The sequence below is a fragment of the Bombina bombina genome, unplaced genomic scaffold (assembly GCF_027579735.1).
Source record: "Bombina bombina isolate aBomBom1 unplaced genomic scaffold, aBomBom1.pri scaffold_940, whole genome shotgun sequence".
NCBI lineage: Eukaryota > Metazoa > Chordata > Amphibia > Anura > Bombinatoridae > Bombina > Bombina bombina.
Window position 1 is genome coordinate 79,941 of NW_026510780.1, and position 22,395 is coordinate 102,335.

Here is a 22,395-nt window from a genome sequence, read left to right on the forward strand (position 1 = left end):
CAAAGTCCCTAATCTAAAAATAAAACCCCCCAATAAACCCTTAAAAAACCTCCAAGCGGCAAGAAGTCCTCAATGAAGCCGGGAGAAGTCTTCATCCAAGCGGCAAGAAGTCGTCCTCCAGGCGGGCAGAAGTCTTCATCCAGACGGCATCTTCAATCTTCAGGGTTAGGGTTACGTTAGAGTTAGGGTTAGACTTAGGGTTAGGTTTAGGGGTTAATAACTTTAGTATAGTGGCAGCAATTTTGGGGGCAGCAGATTAGGGGTTAATAACAGTAATGTAGGTTGCAGGGATGTTAGGGACAGCAGATTAGGGGTTAATAATATTTAACTAGTGTTTACGATGCAGGAGTGAGACGGTTTAGGGGTTAATATGTTTATTATAGTGGCGGCGATGTCCGGAGCGGCAGATTAGGGGTTAATAATTTTATTATAGTGTTTGCAACGCGGGAGGGCCTCTGTTTAGGGGTTAATAGGTAGTTTATGGGTGTTAGTGTACTTTTTAACACTTTAGTTATGAGTTTTATGTTACTGTTTTGTAACATAAAAGCCATAGCTACTGACTTTCAGTTGACGGTACGGATCATGTAGTTATGGGCTGTACCGCTCGCTTTTTGGCCGGACAGGCAAACTCGTAATACCGGCGCTATGGAAGTCCCATTGAAAAAGGACTTTTTGAAAGCTGCGGTAGTTACGTTGCATGACGGCCAAAAAAGTGTGCGGTACAGCGATACCTGCGAGACTCGTAATACCAGCGGTAGTGAAAAAGCAGCGTTATGAAGCTTTTTCACTCATACCGCAAAACTCGTAATCTAGCCGTATATTTTTTACAATAGATATGCATAGTCAAGTGATACAATCCAAACACTTCTGAAAAAATTAAAGCCACACTATTTTATTTGCACGTTTATAAACATTTAATATGCAGTTTCATTTTTTTTATACTTTGGAATTTGTGTTACTTAACCAACTCAACTAAGAGTGTCTACCATGTTTTGGGAATTAATCTTATATGTGTGTGTGCATCCTTACCTGGCAAGAGTCCTTTCCCCCATCCTTGTCCCCAGCACAGATCATGTCTTGTGTGACAATCACTTCCCCAGGGCTATAACTGGAGTTAATGTGATACATCTTGTCACAACTCTGCTGATCCAACAGGGGCACCTCTACCTGCTGAAGGGTCTTGGGATAAGGAAGGAGAACTAAAGGAAAATGTAAAAAATTAACTGATAGCAAATCTGAGTGACTGTTTTCTCTCTTGTCTGTATACTGCTTGTCTGTCCTCTGCTATTTTCTGTCTGTATATCTATCTATCTATCTATCTATCTATCATGTATCTATGTATCTATCTATCATCTATTTTTCTATCTTTCTGTCCTTAATTTACAGTTCAAAGAAAGCAGCAGCACTCACAAATCTTCAAAGTTTAAAAGGCTTATTCAACAAACCTAGGTCAATCAAGATAATGTTTCAGGCCACATGCCCTTAGTCATGCTGCTTTCTTTAAACTGTACCTGATTGTGGATAGGGGATTGTGCAGGACCACCGTATTTGCATGGTGCTGAATTCATTGTGGATTTATCTATCTTTCATTCTCACTCTCTGTCTGTCTATCACCCAGAATTATTAATTTATTTTTTCCAATGTGCTTTAATGTCACACTGAGGTCACAAAGTTTATGTTCATGCAAGTTTTGGACTATTGCTCAAATTACTAATTTACCCCACTGTATATAATGATACATAACTGTACACTACAGTGCCGGGCTCCATAACACTCACCTGACGAGCTGGTTGAGCCCCAGCCTGTGACCCAGCTGCTCATGCCAGTGGTAAATATAGAAGAATTATCAGGAAGACATACAGGCAGTATATATGAGGTAAACGATACTGATGTATTGAGCTTCAACAGAGCAATGTCTCCAAATAATGTAGTTTTATTGAATGTAGGATGGATTATGATCTCGCTGACGTTTAATATGATTTCATTACTGTTGGGTTTAGATAGCTGATAGGCACCTAACCTTACACTGTATGCAGAAGGTACTTTTGTTCTGGAAGAAAGATAAAAGATAATCCTTATTTTTAATATTGTTTTTATTGCACTAAAATTTCTACGGCTAGATTACGAGTTTTGCGTTAACGTGAAAAAGCAGCGTTATCAGGTTATAACGCTGCTTTTTCACTACCGCTGGTATTACGAGCCTTGCAGGTTTAGGGGCACCGCACATTTTTTTGGCCTTACCGCAAATCAACTTACGCAAATTGCGTATAGTCTTTTTTCAATGGGACTTCAATTGCGCCGGTATTACAAGCTTTTTTTTTCACCAAAAAGTGAGCGGGACACCCTATCCCGTCAAGATTGGTAACGCATTCTAAAGTCAGTAGTTATGAGTTTTACACTACAAAGCTGTAGCATAAAACTCATAACTAAAGTGCTAAAAAGTACACTAACACCCATAAACTACCTATTCTATTAACCTCTAAGCCGAGGCCCTCCCGCATCGCAAACACTAAAATAAAAGTATTAACCCCTAATCTGCCGCTCCAGACATCGCCACCACTAGAATAAACATATTAACCCCTAAACCGCTGCACTCCCACCTCGCAAACACTAGTAAATATTATTAACCCCTAATCTGCCGCCCCTAACATCGCCGCCACCTACCTACATTTAATAACCCCTAATCTGCCGTCCCCAACGTTGCTGCCACTATACTAAATTTATTAACCCCTAAACCTAAGTCTAACTCTAACCCTAACACCCCCTAACTTAAATATAATTAAAATAAATCTAAATACAAATTACTATCATTAACTAAATTATTCCTATTTAAAACTAAATACCTATAAAATAAACCCTAAGCTAGCTACAATATAACTAATAGTTACAGTGTAGCTAGCTTAGGGTTTATTTTTATTTTACAGGCAAGTTTGTATTTATTTTAACTAGTTAGAATAGTTACTAAATAGTTATTAACTATTTACTAATTACCTAGCTAAAATAAATACAAATTTATCTGTAAAATAAAACCTAACCTAAGTTACACTAACACCTAACACTATACTACAATTAAATAAATTACCTAAATTAAATACAATTAAATAAATTAAATACAAATACCTAAATTACAAAATAAAAAAAAACTAAATTACACAAAATAAAAAACAAATTACAAGATCTTTAAACTAATTACACCTAATCTAATAGCCCTATAAAAATAAAAAAGCCCCCCCAAAACAAACTCCCCCTAGCCTAAACTAAACTACCAATAGCCCTTAAAAGGGCCTTTTGCGGGGCATTGCCCCAAAGAAATCAGCTCTTTTACCTGAAAAAAAATACAAACAACCCTCCCAACAGTAAAACCCACCACAAAACACAACCAACCCCCCAAATAAAACCCTAACTAAAAAAAAACTAAGCTCCCCATTGCCCTGAGAAGGACATTTGGATGGGCATTGCCCTTAAAAGGGCATTTAGCTCTATTGCACCCTAAAGCCCTAACCTAAAAATAAAACCCACCCAATAAATCCTTAAAAAAACCTAACACTAACCCCCTGAAGATCCACTTACAGTTTTGAAGATCCGACATCCATCCTCAACGAAGCCGGGAGAAGTCCTAATCGCAGCGGCAAGAAGTCCTCAATGAAGCCGTGAGAAGTCTTCATCCAAGTCGGGAGAAGTGGTCCTCCAGACGGGTTGAAGTCTTCATCTAGACGGCATCTTCTATCTTCATCCATTCAGCGTGGAGCGGGTCCATCTTCAAGTCATCCGACGCGGAGCATCCTCTTCTTTCTGATGACTAACGATGAATGAAGGTTCCTTTAAATGACGTCATCCAAGTTGGCGTCCCTTAGATTCCGATTGGCTGATAGAATTCTATCAGCCAATCGGAATTAAGGTTGAAAAAATCCTATTGGCTTATCTAATCAGCCAATAAAATGCGCGCTCAATCCTATTGGCTGATTGGATCAGTCAATGGGATTTAAGTTCAATCCTATTGGCTGATGGATTTTTTCAAACTTAATTCCGATTGGCTGATAGAATTCTATCAGCCAATCGGAATCTAAGGGACGCCATCTTGGATGACGTCATTTAAAGGAACCTTCATTCATCGTTAGTCGTCGGAAAGAAGAGGATGCTCGCGTTGGATGTCTTGAAGATGGACCCGCTCCGCGCCGGATGGATGAAGATAGAAGATGCCGTCTGGATGAAGACTTCTGCCCGTCTGGAGGACCACTTCTCCCGGCTTGGATGAAGGCTTCTCCCGGCTTCATTGAGGACTTCTTGCCACTTCGATGAGGACTTCTCCCGTCTTCGTGGAGGATGGATGTCGGATCTTCAAAACTGTAAGTGGATCTTCAGGGCGTTAGTGTTAGGTTTTTCAAGGGTTTATTGGGTGGGTTTTATTTTTAGGTTAGGGCTTTAGGCTGCAATAGAGCTAAATGCCCTTTTAAGGGCAATGTCCATCCAAATGCCCTTTTCAGGACAATGGGGAGCTTAGTATTTTTTAGTTAGGGTTTAATTTGGGGGGTTGGTTGTGTGGGTGGAGGGTTTTACTGTTGGGGGGTTGTTTGTATTTTTTTTTTCAGGTAAAAGAGCTGATTTCTTTGGGGCAATGCCGCGCAAAAGGCCCTTTTAAGGGCTATTGGTAGTTTAGTTTAGGCTAGGGTTTTTTTTTATTTTGGGGGGGCTTTTTTATTTTGATAGGGCTATTAGATTAGGTGTAATTAGTTTAAATATCTTGTAATTTGTTTTTTATTTTCTGTAATTTAGTGTTTGTTTGTTTTTTGTAATTTAGCTAATTGTATTTCATTTATTTAATTGTATTTCTTTTAGGTAATTTATTAAATTGTAGTGTAGTGTTAGGTGTTAGTGTTTTATTTTAAAGGTAAATTTGTATTTATTTTAGCTAGGTAGTTAGTAAAAAGTTAATACCTAGTTAAAATAAATACAAAGTTGCCTGTAAAATAAAAATAAAACCTAAGCTAGATACAATGTAACTATTAGTTATATTGTAGCTAGCTTAGGGTTTATTTTATAGGTAAGTATTTAGTTTTAAATAGGAATAATTTAGGTAATGATAGTAATTTTATTTAGATTTATTTAAATTATATTTAAGTTAGGGGGTGTTAGGGTTAGGGTTAGACTTAGGTTGGGGGCGGCAGATTAGGGGTTAATAAATGTAGGTAGGTTGCGGCGACATTGGGGGAGGGAGATTAGGGGTTAATAAATATAATGTAGGTGGCAGCAATATCCGGAGCGGCAGATTAGGGGTTAATAAGTATAATGTAGGTGTCAGCGATGTTGGGGGCGGCAGATTAGGGGTTAATAAGTGTAAGATTAGGGGTGTTTAGACTCGGGGTTCATGTTAGGGTGTTAGGTGTAAACATAAATTTAGTTTCCCCATAGGAATCAATGGGGCTGCGTTACTGAGCTAAACGCTGCTTTTTTGCAGGTGTTATACTTTTTCTCAGCCGGCTCTCCCCATTGATGTCTATGGGGAAATCGTGCACGAGCACGTACAACCAGCTCACCGCTCACTTAAGCAGCGCTGGTATTGGAGTGCGGTATGGAGCACAATTTTGCTCTACGCTCACTTTTTGCCTTTTAACGCTGGGTTTATAAAAACCTGTAATACCAGCGCTGTAGGAAAGTGAGCAGAGAGAATAAAGTGCAAGTTAGCAACTCACCCCTCTTACCGCAAAACTCGTAATCTGGCCGCTAGTTTGTTATGTTTTATTAAAATACAAATAATAAGAATAGCCAAATTAAAAATATGTGAAATGTATCTCTTTAGTTTAAATTTTATGTTAGAGGCTCATGTTTTTTTATGTGTCGCTGAGCCTTATAGCCTCGATCACAATCTATATGAGATTTGTTCCTGAAAAGGCTTTTTGCTTTCCAATCGAATTGGTAGCTGAATTTCACAACTGATCACAAGGCTATATCATTTTGTTTGTCAAAACTCCTGCTACCATGAACAAGTTTTAACTAAAAAACCTCCTGAAAATTGTGAGTTATAACCCGTTCACACCTCTTATAGGGACATATATAGGGTTGCATTTCAGTTTTGAATAGAATCATTTTTGTAATATTCATGTAATAGCAAAAATGCTTCTAACAAAAACTATAGCAGTTTCAAAGGTGTATTTAAGTATGCACCGTGCACCAGCATTTTAATCACAGCACTTACTGAGCCCCACTGGTGCTCTGAGCACCTGCAGTATTTAAAATGTGCACTGAGTATATCTAGCTGTACTTCACATGCACGTGCAGAGAAAAACTTTAAAGGGACAGTCTAGTCCAAAATAAACTTTTATGATTGAGATAGAGAATGTAATTTTAAACAATTTTCCAATTTACTTTTATCACCAATTTTGCTTTGTTCTCTTGGTATTTTTAGTTGAAAGCTAAACCTAGGAGGTTCATATGCTAATTTCTAAGCCCTTGAAGACCGCCTCTTCTCTCAGGGCATTTTGACAGTTTTTCACCACTAGATGGTGTTAGTTCATGTGTCATATAGATAACACTGTGCTCACACACGTGGAGTTCCAGTGAGCTAGCTTTAATTGGCTAAAATGGACGTCTGAAACTGAAATAAGGGGGCAGTCTGCAGAGGCTTAGATACAAGGTAATCACAGAGGTAAAAAGTGTATTAATATAACTGTGTTGGTTATGCAAAACTGGGGAATGGGTAATAAAGGAATTATCTATCTTTTTAAACAATAACAATTCTGGTGTAGACTGTCCCTTTAATACTAAAACAGTGATAACTTTTACTAGAAGCATTTTTGTCCGTTGCAAATATGTTTCTATTCAAAAATATAAACCATCTTTGTGCATATATATTTTGATCGTAATGTCCCTTTAAGGTTAAAGGAAAGCTCTATAAATGTAACTCCTTGATCACTGAGCAAAGAAAATACTCATTTACAGCTGTGACATTAACCTATTGTCATCAGATTACATCTTCATCATGATTTTATTTTCATTTTTAATATTTGATTGAAAGTCTCACTACTGGTGTTATTAAAATCGTGTTTTTTTTAAAGGGAAACGCTTAATTATGACTTTCAAAGTTGGGATGGGCAGACTGTGCACTGTTTTTCTTGCGCAATTTCAACTTTGACAAGTATTTTTAACATTATTTAAAACTTTTTTGGCGTGAACTGAAAACAAAATGGCGTCTATGAGTTTCTATGCAATGAGTTATAATATCTTCTTTTACTCAATCTTAGCATTATTTAACCCCTTAAGGACCGGGTATTTCAGACTAAAACTTCCCCAAAGGACCAGAGCATTTTTGCCATCATTACATTTAAACAGAAATAGAGCCTTTTTTGTCTGTTTTTTTATTTACCTATCAAAACCATATATTTTATTTTAGTAGACAACACAAAATATTGATCAAGGCTCATTTTGGTATATTTCATGCCACCATTTAACCGCCAATAGCAATCAAATAAAAAAAAAACATTAACTTTTTCACAAACTTTGGGTTTCTCACTGAAATTATTCACATACTGCTTGTGCAATTATGGCACAGATGGTTGTAAAAGCTTTTCTTGGATCCCCTTTGTTTAGAAATAGCAGACTTATATGGCTTTGTCATTGCTTTTCAGTAATTAGAAGGCCACTAATTGCAGCTGTGCGCCACACTTTTATTATTTCCAGCATCGAAGGGGTTAATCAGGTAACTTGTAAGGATATTTTTAGCTTTAGTGTAGAGATTACCCTCCCACCTGACACTTCCCACCCCCTGATCCCTACCTGATCCCTCTCAAACATCTCTCTTCTGTCCCTCACACCTCCAATGGTCACCCCCACTTTAAGTCTGCCAGTATGCAGTTTTACACTTTTTTTTTATAATTGTTTTTATTATTATCCTTAGTGTAGGATTACCCCCTTACCTTCCCACCTCCCTGATCCCTCCCAAAGAGCTCGTCTAACTAATTCCGTTCATCTTAGGTACTGGTAGCTGTCTGCCAGAACCCAGTTTTCTATCATTCTTAATTTATTTTAATTAAAAAAAACAAAAACTTTTTTTTTTGTAGTGCAGCAGCCCAATTCCCTCCCCCTCCCTCATTTACCCCCTCCAAGAACCTTTCCCTGTCCTCTAATTCCCCCTCCACTATATGATCCCTTATTCCCTCCTTCTCCCTCCCTCCTTCCCCCTCCCTGCCGCTTTCAGAGTTTTTTTTCTGTAGTCTAGTGGTCCCACCCGTTTCTGCCCCTCCCGCCCCCTACAGTGATGAGCAGCCCTCCCGCCTCCCTTCTAACCCTCCCACACCACCAATGATCGGCACCACAATGGTACCTCTGCACGTCTATTTCTGCACTGCCCCACTCGTGCGTCATGCAGAAATAGCGAAATCTCGCTACTTTTAGCGAGATCGCGGCAGAGAGAGGCCCAGGACAGCAGCGTCATACAGGGTACGACGCTGGTACTTTAGGGCTTAACGACCAGCGCTGTACAAGGTATGGTGCTGGTCCTTAAGGGGTTAAAGTGTAAATCGTGAACCTGCTGCCTTCCGAAGACACCCTTAAATGATATTGTGTCTTTGTGACTAGGTTTTTATAAAGGACGCATCTCCATGCATGTAAGTCCAAACACTCCATGCAAGTCCAAACACGGTCATTGTGGAAGTTGTAAACTGGATCGAGCATGTATATGTACCTATATATTTGTAATTGTGTGCCCTCTTCCCTGAATATGGCCTTTTTAATATGGATGAATGGAGTTTGAATGAATCAACACCATATAAGTTAATAAACCTCTAGAATGTCATCTGTGGCCATTTCAGAGTGTTTTACATATGTGCAAGATAACAGAGTTCCAAAAATCTATGAAATAGTGTTGAATATGTCCAAAATATCCTTTTGAGGACTTTCAAATGCCTAGAGGTGTAAAATTTGAAAAGCCAAAAAATTGTCATTGAAACGCTGTTGAAAAGTAACTTGAAAAGGTATTTTGATCGCAGAGAACCTTTCGACTCCATAGGAGTCCATAGGGCTTTTATAAAGGATCTGTAAACCTATTGGCAATTGTGGGAATCAGCTGAAAACGAGCTATTGTGATCACGCTGAAAAAGCCGTTGCTGATACATTTTGATCGAATCCTTAAAGGGACATTAAACACTGAATAAATGCTAACTAGAATGATGCATTCAGACAAAGTATTGATCGTAGAATAATATGTAGATGTATTTTTTACATTTTCATTAGCTGTTTAAATATTGATAAAATATGTGTAAAGTTTTAGGGGCCGATTTATCAAGGGCCGAGTGGCCCCTGATGCCACTATTTCCGCGCAAGCCTTCAGGCTCGCTGGAATCAGCAGTTATGAAGCAGCGGTCTTAAGATCGAGTTGATTGACACCCCCTGCTAGTGGCCGCAAATCTGCAGGGGGCAGCATTGCACAGTACAGTTATACGTTTTGTTGTAAACCTATAAAACATTCATCTTTACATTACAAGTGTGATATTGTCGACTAAAAGACAATAGAAGATATAATAACGTAACACAACGGTACTCACAAAGTAAAACAATGCGCTGCAGACAACACCCAACGTTCTGAAATTAGGGACCCACCACAGATGTGTGAACCGTAGCGGTGCAGGCTGACCTGCCAAGGCCATGTCCCTGGCACTGCATCCTCACCGCCAACAATGCGACTCTGGCCATACATGGGCCTGCCACACTCTGTACAGGGAAAGAACATAACATTGCACTGTTAGTACAAATCACAGTGAATGTGGTTTCTTTACTTCTCATTACCATACAATACATTTCAGGTCCCCTGGCAAAGTAAGAATTAATAATCACACAGACAAACTAGATTTAAAAATATATATTTCAGTTATGTTTGATATAAATGAAAAAAAAAAATATTGTTTATGATAGACTTAACCACCAGCCGTGTGGGCCCGATCAAAACAAATATTGTCGGATATAAATTGATTATAAAGAGAATGGGCAACAAAACACAGATATATTTCCTGTACATTACAGCGCGGTAGGCTTTGTAGGAATTTCTAAAAAGAAAATGTAAAAAAGCAAAAAACATATATTTCCTAAATCTACAAATATTTGTCTCACACACAAACCATAAGATACAAATCGGAAGGTAGATCAGAGGTAAGTGATTGGAGAGCACGGTAGAGTCGCAACTAAATATCAGTAACTGTGCACAGTGGCTGTAATAGATACATTCCAGACCATTATAAGTTGAAGAACAAGGACAAAGATATGAGTGTGTGACTATGTCAAGTTTTCCTCACATCTCTAAACAAACATCTCTGGCTACTTCTTTTAACCCAGGGAGGTAACAAAAAGTCTGTCATGGTCTGATAACACACATATCTCAGCTTTGGTAACTTCATTTTAACTTCAGTGAACAGGAATGAAAACCCTTTATCTACAAACCAGAGGCTGAGCAATGGATGTAGGTGCAATCTATATCTGGCAAAGAAAAAGAAAATCATTGCTTTAGATGGTACATGAGTTTGGGCACTGCCGTGCTGCTCCTGCTTCCCTATGTTACTTTGGGCCTCATACTGCTTTAGTGGATTTTTAATGTGAATATATTGCGGTTATTGCCAAGGTGAATTTTTACATCTTTTACAAACATATTTCAACAGAACTTGTCATATGCACTTTAGACCAGGGCTCCAAATTGCAGATCCACTCTTTCTTAATTGGTAATTAATAGAGATCTACAATCAGGCACTAAATGTTGGATTTTAATCATACAGGATGTTCTAATCAAGCCTTATTCTTTCATAGAGAGGTGGGAAACTAAAGAAGGCTCAGATGTTTTTAATCATTTTGACTAGAGCTATTGCAATGCACAGTTGTGAGACTTCTGCACCTCTGAGAGACAGTCATTGGGGCATATTTATCAATGTGTGAGCGGACATGATACGAAGTAGCGTATCATGTCTGCTGCACATTGATAAATGCCGACAGCATACACTACTGGCATTTATTATTGCAGAAAGTGTTGGAAATGGCGGCGCTGCATCACCTCCAGGGAACCAAGCTGCCCACATCCTCTGAGTCAACCTTGTTGCTTTCACCAAAATTAAAAATAAACATGGAGCTTGATAAATATAAAATATGAAAAAAAGTTAATATCCGTGAGATAGATGAAATAAAAAGGTACTTTATTGAAGGCAATCCATAGTAAAACAAATGTAAGAAAAAGACATACAGGGTTTACGCGTTTCGGCAGGAGCCATATTCATAAACCTGTAGGTACTACTGCTACTCAATTTTAAAAAGCATGTTCTAAAAATTCATTGGCTGGTGTAAACACACCTCCAATTACTTTAACTCTTTACCACACAAGTTACAAATAGAGAGTTAAACATATACATGCAAATAAATGGTTATACATACACACACACTGTGAGTCTGGATTAATTAACATGCAATTCCTCACCTCAAGCAACAAAGTCATATATGAATATTAGGGAAATATAAAAAATATATTTTAGTATTTTGATAATTTAGTATTTTGATAAACCCTGACATGGTCGATTTGTATTTACTTGTAAGGGCTCAAATCTCCTTAAAGGTATATCCCAAAGCTGTCAAATATTGATAGATGTTAGATAGAGTGTATTAAGTGCAATTAGTATCCGTTACAATCATGTCAAAAATCCTAGTTCCAATATATATGGATTTGAACAACAAATGAATGTATATAAACACAGTATAACCCTCAGTACTTTAAGAAAGGTATTGTGTATAAAAGGAAAAAAGACATGTTTTGTGATAGCAATAATTACATAAATAATAACGTCAAAACACGGTTTACAACCAAGATAATAACACCATTGATAACTTCTATAAGGTTAGCAATGGAGACCCTTCAAGTTATATATACATTATCCAGTCATAGTATTATTCAGTACTATATGTCTATACTTGTTAGCTATGTATGAAGTGCATGTGTATCTGTCTCAATTTATTTCCAGTGATTTATTATGTCATATTCCGAATTAAATCCAAAAGGAATTTGGGTTTGTAATTTCATAATCCAATATACCTCTTGCCTGGCTAGAAGTTGATCTTTGTCACCACCCCTCATGGGTAGTGTCACCGCCTCTATTGCTCGCCATTTGAAGGATTTCACATCCTTTTGGTGGACTTCAAGGAAGTGTCTTGATAATGCTGAGCATGGTTTTTCATATTTAATATAACCTAGATGCTCGCGTATGCGAGTTCTAACATCCCGACTAGTCATGCCAACATACTGCTTTGAATGATCTGTACACTCTATAAGGTATATGGCATAGTTTGTTGAACATTTCACACAGCCTTTTGTGAGGAATGATTCACGTGACTGACAAGAGTAAAATTCCCGGCCCTCAGTCACAAAGTCACATGCTTTACATCTATGGTTACCACATTTATATGTGCCATTCACAAGTAACCATGATCCGTCATTTTTCTTTGTGTTTGGTAGCTGACCGGGGGCGAGGATATTACCCAAGGTGTGATTTCTGGAATACACGCATCTGAATCCTTTCTCAACTGTTTCTTTTAAACACGTGTCTCCCAATAGAATTGGGAAATATTTCTTTACAATGTCACATACCGATGTGTAATCAGAAGAATATTTTGTAATAAAGGATAGATTCCTATCCTCTGTATTATTCCGGACAGGATTTTGTAGGGGAGGTCGACCTTCTTCCAGAGTTTTTTTGGCTAGATGGTTAAGCAATCTGGGTGGATAACCTCGTAGTTTTACTCTGTTTTTGATATTCAAACTCTCTATTTTAAAATCCTGATCCCTGCTACAGATCCTGCGTGCCCTAAGGAATTGACTTTTGGCAATTCCTTTAAACACATGTGAAGGATAGGCACTTTTGTTATGGAGGATAGTGTTACCAGAGATCGGCTTTCTGTAGAGTGTAGAATGAATTTTATTGTCTGTGTCGGCACCACTTAAGGTGATATCCAGAAAATTCACATAGTTTCTATGCCATTCAAAAGTGAAATTGAGTCCATTATCACTGGCCATTTAAAACAACTATAAATTTTAAAAAGAAAGAATGCCGACTAGTGATTCACTACAATAAATAGGTAAAGTGAGCCTCAAGGGTAGGTGAGGAGACATGGGGTAGCTATATCGGTAAACTGGGCTGTTTAAAAGGCATGAGAGCTTAAATAGAAAAATGTGTTGCAATCACAAGTATGTACGTTTAAAAAACAAAACTTTTAATAATGTAATAACCAAAAAAATGTCAATTGGATACATATGACAGTCTCATATGTCGATATATATGATTAAGCACCCACAGGAGGCGTGAAACGCGTATGGCTACCATAACATCAGAAACATTTTTGTGATTGTGATTACTGGAAAACCACACTGGCAATACCGTCTGAAGTTCAGAAATCGTTATCTACTGAAGACAAGCATAAGATTGTGATCAACCGCATGGTGTTGATTACTATGTGGTAGGAACATCTGAATTTTGCTAACAATTTGTTTGAAAAGCCCTTTACAGAAGATTTGTGTATTTTTCTGTTTATCAGGTATTCTTTATCATAGTTTGAAAATGATCTTTTTTTATTTTTTTTATTACTGCTCTTGTGTTTATTGAAACATCTGAATGTTCACTGCTTCCCACGATTCTATGGAGTGACAATATCAGCAAGGAGGAGCTATATTGGTGTAAAGTGTCTGGCAATAAACGAACACCAAATGGAAAATACTCATAGAGAGTGTCTGCTTAGGAAGTTTTATTTCTCAAAAAGCTTAATACGAATTGTAACAGCTTTAATAAAACAAATACAATTATCTTAACACATTTCATCAGAATGAGCCATCTTTTGTTTGATTGAGCTTCGAAAAGTACCCTTGGGAGATCAGAAGATATTGTTAAACAGTGAAGGAGAGGCAGGGCCAGGCTGCGATTCCCCTAAAGGGGAAAAGCTCAGTTATTTATTGTCTATATTAACAATAAATACATTTTTATTTTGTTGTGGTAATTTCTCTTACATTATAAAAACATATAAATCCTCGCAGCTGACAAACTTCATCCTGGGAACTGTTTTACACCGAGACTGCAGGATTTCTTACTGTATAGAATAGTGTTTGTGCTCTACTGCTGTGTAAACTGCTGGTTACATTACTGATGCTAAGTATCTATTAATTAATCTGCTATTTCATTGGTCAATAGTCTACTTACCTTTTAATAGAATAACTGAATTATCTAATTATTTTATATCTTAATAAAACTAATAATCTAATTGGTTACACAACTTTTGTCACATGACACCATTTCTGGGTAACTTAGTTGTCACACTTGGCGCATATTGTGGAGACACAAAATCCCAGATATAGCCCAAAACAGGTTTTTGGATGTTTTTGGTTTGTGAATTTCTATGTTAGCAATTTAGTGTGTTTTGACTGGTCATGGATCAATAATTACCTTTGACTAGATTAGCACTATATACGTTTTCCTCATTGTGTTGAGCGTGTTAACACCAGATATAACCAGAAGCTCAGCTCCCTTACGCTAATGTGCTCATGAATCACACACACAGTTAAAGGGACTCTGTGCTGATAAACCTGTTTTTACCATTAATGTGTTTCCAAGGATTTGTTATATCAGCTACAGAGTATTAAAGGGACAGTAAAGTCAAAATTAAACTCTTCTGATTCAGATAGAGCTTGTAATTTTAAACAACTTTAAAATTTACTTTTATTTTGAAATGTTCTTTGATCTTTGAATATCCTTTGTTAAAAAGTAAACTTAGGCCGTCTCATAGGACTTCAGGAGAATGCACACGTTTTTAGCACTCTATGACAGCAGTGTTTGCAACAATGTTTGTAGGAATGTTATACATAGTTGCAAGAACATACAGAAATAAAAGCAATCTGCCAGGAATGAACAACATATCAGTGGCTTGTTTGAATTTCCGAATTACTCTAGCAACGAAACTAAAATAATCCGAATGAATTTGTAACGAATAAATCTGTATTAGTTTAGATTTATTCGTTACTTTCGAATGGCCATGGACTAATCACAATTCAGTATAAAAATTAAATTTATAATCACAATTCATTAAAAAATTACATTTAGTGAGATTTAGTGAGATAGAACAGTGAAATAATTCCGTTTGTGTAACTTGGAACCATCTGAATCAACATAACACATATCGAACTTCCGAATTTATGAATTGAATACGAAATGAATACATCCGAATACATCCGAATCTGAATGAAGCCAAAATAAATGCATTCAAATTTATCTGAATTCGAATCAATCCGAAACGAAATTCGAAAAAATCCAAATAGGTCCGAAACAAATTTTTTCACTGCGCACATGTCTATCTTTTAGCCCAACTGTGGGGCCGATTTATCATGCTGCGAATGCAGCAGTTTCCGCCAGAAACAAAAGTGAAGAAGCAGCGGTCATAAGACCGCTGCTCCTTAACTCATCCATTACCTCTGAGGTGGCGGACAGCAATCATCCCGATCGGATACGATGGGGAGGATTGACACCCCCTGCTAGCGGCCGATTGGATGCAAATGTGCAGGGGGCGGAATTGCACCAGCATTTCACACGAAATGCTTGTGCAACGATAAATGCCGACAGCGTATTTAAATTCAATAGATAAAATAATTGACTTGAAAGAATGATGCAACAATACAACTGTGCTGTTCTGTTTGGCTCTATTTGTAAAGTAAATGATAAAAAATGTAAAAGTTACAGTATATTAAATCCTCAGTTCCCACAAGCAGCTGTCTGTCCCTGCACTATAGATGTTTAATGTCAGAAGGAAAAACATTGCTCAATAAATGGCAATAGAATCAAGAGGATCCTCTTTGAGGTTTAAAGGGGCAAGAAAAGGAAAACATTCGGTTAGATTACGAGTTGTGCGTTAGGGTTAAAAAGCAGCGTTGAGAGGTCCCAACGCTCCTTTTTAACGCCCGCTGGTATTACGCGTCTGGCAGGTACAGGTGTACCGCTCACTTTTTTTCTGCGACTCGAGCATACCGCAAATCCCATTATGTCAATTGCGTATCCTATCTTTTTAATGGGATTTGCCTAACGCTGGTATTACGAGTCTTGGAAGAAGTGAACGGTAGACCCTCTCCTGTCAAGACTCCTAGCGCATTTAAAAGTCAGTAGTTAAGAGTTTTATGGGCTAACGCCGGAACATAAAACTCTTAACTAAAGTGCTACAAAGTACACTAACACCCATAAACTACCTATTAACCCCTAAACCGAGCCCCCCCCCCCACATCGCAAACACTATAATAACATTTTTAACACCTAATCTGCCAAACCGGAGATCGCCGCCACTATAATAAATGTATTAACCCCTAAACCACCATACTCCCACCTAGCAAACACTAGTTAAATTTTATTAACCCCTAATCTGCCGTCCCTAACATCGCCGATACCTACCTACATTTATTAACCCCTAATCTGCCGCCCACAACGTCGCCGCCACTATATTAAAGTTATTATCCCCTAAACCTAAGTCTAACCCTAAGTCTAACCCCCCCTAACTTAAATATAATTTAAAATAAATCTAAATAAAATTACTATTATTAACTAAATAATTCCTATTTAAAACTAAATACTTACCTATAAAATAAACCCTAAGCTAGCTACAATATAACTAATAGTTACATTGTAGCTAGCTTAGGTTTTATTTTTATTTTACAGACAAGTTTTTAATTATTTTAACTAGGTAGAATAGTTATTAAATAGTTATTAACTATTTAATAACTACCTAGTTAAAATAAAGACAAATTTACCTGTAAAATAAACCCTAACCTAAGTTACAATTACACCTAACACTACACTATCATTAAATTAATTACCTAAACTAACTACAATTAAATTAAATAAACTAAAGTACGAAAAAAAACACTAAATTACAAAAAATAATTAAATAATTAAAAAAAATTAAACTAATTACACCTAATCTAATCCCCCTAATAAAATAAAAAAGCCCCTCAAAATAATAAAAAGCCCTACCCTATACTAAATTACAAATAGCCCTTGAAAGGGCCTTTTGCGGGGCATTGCCCCAAAGTAATCAGCTCTTTTACCTGTAAGAAAAAATACAATACCCCCCAACATTAAAACCCACCACCCACACACCCAACCCTACTCTAAAACCCACCCAATCCCCCTTAATAAAACCTAACACTAACCCCCTGAAGATCACCCTACCTTGAGACGTCTTCACCCAGCCGGGCAGAAGTGGTCCTCCAGAGGGGCAGAAGTCTTCATCCGATCCGGGCAGAAGAGGTCCTCCAGACAGGCAGAAGTCTCCATCCAGGTGGCATCTTCTATCTTCATCCATCCGGAGCGGAGCGGGTCCATCTTCAAGCCAGCCGACGCGGAGCATCCTCTTCCAACGACATCCAAATGAAGAATGAAGGTTCCTTTAAGTGACGTCATCCAAGATGGTGTACCTTGAATTCCGATTGGCTGATAGAATTCTATCAGTCAATCGGAATTAAGGTAGGAAAAATCCTATTGGCTGATGCAATCAGCCAATAGGATTGAAGTTCAATCCTATTGGCTGATCCAATCAGTCAATAGGATTGAGCTTGCATTCTATTGGCTGTTCCAATCAGCCAATAGAATGCAAGCTCAATCCTATTGGCTGATTGCATCAGCCAATAGGATTTTTCCTACCTTAATTCCGATTGGCTGATAGAATCCTATCAGCCAATTGTAATTCAAGGGACACCATCTTGGATGACGTCACTTAAAGGAACCTTCATTCTTCATTTGGATGTTGTTGGAAGAGGATGCTCCGCATCGACTGGCTTGAAGATGGACCCGCTCCACTCCGGATGGATGAAGATAGAAGATGCCGCCTGGATGAAGACTTATGCCCGTCTGGAGGTCCTCTTATGCCCGGATCGGATGAAGACTTCTGCCCCTCTGAACGACCACTTCTGCCTGGTTGAGTGAAGACGTCTCAAGGTAGGGTGATCTTCAGGGGGTTAGTGTTAGGTTTTATTAAGGGGGGATTGGGTGGGTTTTAGAGTATGGTTGGGAGTGTGGGTGGTGGGTTTTAATGTTGGGGGTTATTGTATTTTTTTTTACAGGTAAAAGAGCTGATTACTTTGGGGCAATGCCCCACAAAAAGCCCTTTTAAGGGCTATTTGTAATTTAGTATAGGGTAGGGCTTTTTATTATTTTGGGGGGCTTTTTATTTTATTAGGGGGATTAGATTAGGTTTAATTAGTTTAATTTTTTTGTAATTTGTTTTTTTTTAGTACTTTAGTTTATTTTATTTAATTGTAGTTAGTTTAGGTAATTAATTTAATTATAGTGTAGTGTTAGGTGTAATTGTAACTTAGGTTAGGGTTTATTTTACAGGTAAATGTGTCTTTATTTTAACTAGGTAGTTATTAAATAGTTAATAACTATTTAATAACTATTGTACCTAGTTAAAATAAATACAAAGTTGCCTGTAAAATAAATATAAACCCTGAGATAGCTACACTGTAACTGTAACTATTAGTTATATTGTAGCTAGCTTAGGGTTTATTTTATAGGTAAGTATTTAGTTTTAAATTGGATTCATTTATTTAATTGTATTAATTTTATTTAGATTTATTTAAAATTATATTTAAGTTAGAGGGGTGTTAGGGTTAGGGTTAGACTTAGGTTTAGGGGTTAAAATATTTATTATAGTGGCGGCGAACATTGGGGGCATCTGATTAGGGGTTAATACATATAAAGTAGGTGTCGGCGATGTTGGGGGCAGCAGATTAGGGGTTCATAACTGTAATGTAGGTTGCGGCGGTGTCCGGAGCGGCAGATTAGGGGTTAATAATATAATGTAGGTGTTGGCGATGTCGGGGGCGGCAGATTAGGGGTTAATATGTGTAAGATTAGGGGTGTTTAGACTCGGGGTTCATGTTAGGGTGTTAGGTGTAGACATAAAATGTATTTCCCCATAGGAATCAATGGGGCTGCGTTAGGAGCTGAACGCTGCTTTTTTTCAGGTGTTAGGTTTTTTTTCAGCCAGCTCTCCCCCATTGATTCCTATGGGGAAATCGTGCACGAGCACATAACACCAGCTTACCGCTCCCGTAAGCAGCGCTGGTATTGAGGTGAGATGTGGAGCTAAATTCTGCTCTACGCTCACCTTTTTGCGGCTAACACCGGGTTTAAAAAAACCTGTAATACCAGCGTTGTCTTAAGTGAGCGGTGAGAAAAAAATGCTTGTTAGCACCGCATAGCCTCTAACGCAAAACTCGTAATCTAGGTGATTGTGTTTAAAGGGACACTAAACCCAATAGTTTTCTTTCATGATTCAGATTGAGCAGCAATTTTAAGCAACTTTCTGATGTACTCCTATTATCAATGTTGCTTTGTTCTCTTGGTATCGTTATTTGAAAAGCAATAATGAAAGCTTAGGAGCCAGCCCATTTTTGGTTCAGCACCTGGGTTATGTTTGCTTATTGGGGGCTAAATGTAGCCACCAATCAGCAAGCACTATCCAGGGTGCTGGACCAAAAATGGGATGGCTCCTTAGCTTAGATTCCTGCTTTTTCAAATAACGATAGCAAGAGAACTAAGAAAAATTGATAATAGGAGTACATCAGAAAGTTGCTTAAAATTGCTGCCCAATCTGAATCATGAAAGAAAACATTTGGGTTTAGTGTCCCTTTAAGATGTTGCAGAGATTAAAATATTTTTTCTAGACACCAATGAGTGAGATACATATAGGATCTGACGTAACTATAAAGGGACAGTGCTGTTACACTCTTGTGGGGACATTTGTTCTTGTAAGTTTTAACGTTGTGCTCCTGAAGCCACAGATTCCTATATTTATTCTGCTGCATAACTATTTCTCTTAGATTATTAATGAATATGATTTATTTATTGGATATATTTATAGCTAAACCTTGACAACTACTATCTAAAAAGGTTTTTAATCAGTTGAGCTGTGCATTAGACATATTTACAGCACTGCTCCATAACTGTATAGAACTGTCCAGTTAATAAATACATTCATCCTTTTAACTTATCCACCGGCTGTTGTTTATACAGTAAGGGGTTGAATTGTGTAGATACCAGCAACAGCGATGAGATTGCGCTATAATCCGAATGCCTCAGGAAGCACCCATAGGACTCACAACATATTGGTACGTCCATGGCATTAAAGGGACACTGAACCCAATTGTTTTCTTTTGTGATTCAGATAGAGCATGCAATTTTAAGCAAATTTCTAATTTACTCCTATTATCATTATTTCTTTGTTCTCTTGCTCTCTTTATTTGAAAAAGAAGGCATCTAAGCTAAGGAGCCAGCCAACTTTTGGTTCAGCACCATGGACAGCACTTGTTTATTGGTGGGTGAATGTATCCACCAATCAGCAAGAACAACCCAGGTTGTTGACCAAAAATGGTCTGGCATCTAACCTTACATTCTTGCTTTTCAAATAAAGATATCAAGAGAACGAGTAAATTAGAAAGTTGCTTAAAATTACATGCTTTATCTGAATCACGAAAGAAAAAAATTGGGTTCAGTGTCCCTTTAAGGGGTTAAAAGTTTCAGATTTATAGTTTTTTCCTTTTTTTCTTTTTTTTTGTCCTCATTTTACTTAGGATGGACCTAGCAATTTAATTAAATTTTGTTTTCATGGATACTAATTTGTATTTATTATTTATATATACTGTAAATAATAATATGGGGCATATTTAACAATGTGTGAGCGGACATTATATTAAGTAGCGTATCATGTCCGCGGCACATCGCTGCACATCGATAAATGCTGACAGCATACGCTGTTGGCATTTATTATTGCACAAGCAGTTCTTGTGAACTGCTGGTGCAATGTTGCCCCCTGCAGATTTGCGGCCGCTAACAGGGGGTGTCAATCAACCCAATCGTATTTGATCGTGTTGATTTCTGTCCGCTGCTTCAGAGCAGGCGGTTAAGTTATAGAGCAGCGGTGCTTCATAACTTCTGTTTCCGGCGAGCCTGAAGAGTCGCCGGAAACAAGGGGCCCTAAGTTCTATACGGAACTTGATAAATGTGCCCCTATGTGTCAGGTTAGGGCCTAATTATCAATAACTCGCTGGCGTGGAGATAAATCTCACTTACACGACCCTGCAACACGGAATAAACTGTTATCAAGCAAACATTTGACTTTGTAAGATTATATGAGGTTCCACACAACACTGGTGAAACTTCTTAGATAATCTTCTGATTTAGATCATCAAACCGAATATACAATCTTAATTTTATACACACCGTAAGGTAACTTTCCCTTCCGTGAAGATTCTATGTATCATATGTATTGTACACTGTAGAAACTGTATATATGTATTGTACACTGTAGAAACTGTATATATGTAAAGCTTTAGATGTCTGGAACTTCAATTTAAAACAAATAAAAAAATTGTCCTCCAATGAATAGAATAATTGAAAAGAATATCATATTTACAAATTAACAGCAGCCACAAATACACATAATTCCCATAATACTGTCACATAAAAACACAAATACACATAATTCCCATAATACTGTCACATAAAAACACAAATACACATAATTCCCATAATACTGTCACATAAAAACACAAATACACATAATTCCCATAATACTGTCACATAAAAACACAAATACACATAATTCCCATAATACTGTCACATAAAAACACAAATACACATAATTCCCATAATACTGTCACATAAAAACACAAATACACATAATTCCCATAATACTATCACATAAAAACACAAATACACATAATTCCCATAATACTATCACATAAAAACACAAATAGCCTTATGGCAGATTATTAACCATTATATGACAACTTACCAGATCCAACCCCAATGATCTCATGGATACCTTGGGGGGAAAATATATATATATATATCAGTTAAACATTGACATTTAAAAAAAAACAGCAGACAGTTTAGAGAAGATTATTGTTTACAATATGAAATATAGGATCTCTCGCTTTTATGAACCCTCTCTGTAATATTTTTGCTCTTGTTGTGGCACTGACCAGTGTTATTTATCAGTAGTTGTTATCTAGGTCTCCATCTCAGATATACTCACAGAAAGCCATTAGCAGCACTGCTACCTGCATAGACACACGGCTCACGGGTATTGCTGATTCAGAGCAACTCATCTGTGCAGCTTCAGTAATTGTGCAGTGAGAATGCTGGGTGACCTGTTCTTTAGATATATAGCCCAAAACTTGCATATGATATGAAAACAATCCTCGCCCCCAGACACACACACCTTACCTGGTTTTTCATTCTTCACCCAATGAAATGTCTTTGTCACATTTTCTATCTAATGTCTCTCTTATTTCTGTCCTTGCCCCCATATAATAATAATAATAATAATAATAATAATAATAATATATAA

General features: G+C 37.4%; 1 protein-coding gene across 1 annotated transcript in view; it reads right to left on the minus strand.

Annotated features, from left to right (window-relative positions):
• LOC128643459 (transmembrane protease serine 9-like) overlaps nt 1-22,192 on the minus strand; it is an 81,238-nt gene extending 59,046 nt beyond the window's left edge. The window contains exons 1-5 of the mRNA XM_053696308.1: nt 22,081-22,192; nt 21,838-21,867; nt 9,537-9,702; nt 1,779-2,050; nt 1,030-1,199 (exon numbers count right to left, since the gene is read on the minus strand). Coding sequence (XP_053552283.1) covers nt 1,030-1,199; nt 1,779-2,050; nt 9,537-9,702; nt 21,838-21,867; nt 22,081-22,153 — 711 coding nt within the window. The 5' untranslated portion in view covers nt 22,154-22,192. The remainder of the gene's footprint in view (nt 1-1,029; nt 1,200-1,778; nt 2,051-9,536; nt 9,703-21,837; nt 21,868-22,080) is intronic.
• Between the last annotated feature and the right edge of the window lie 203 nt (nt 22,193-22,395).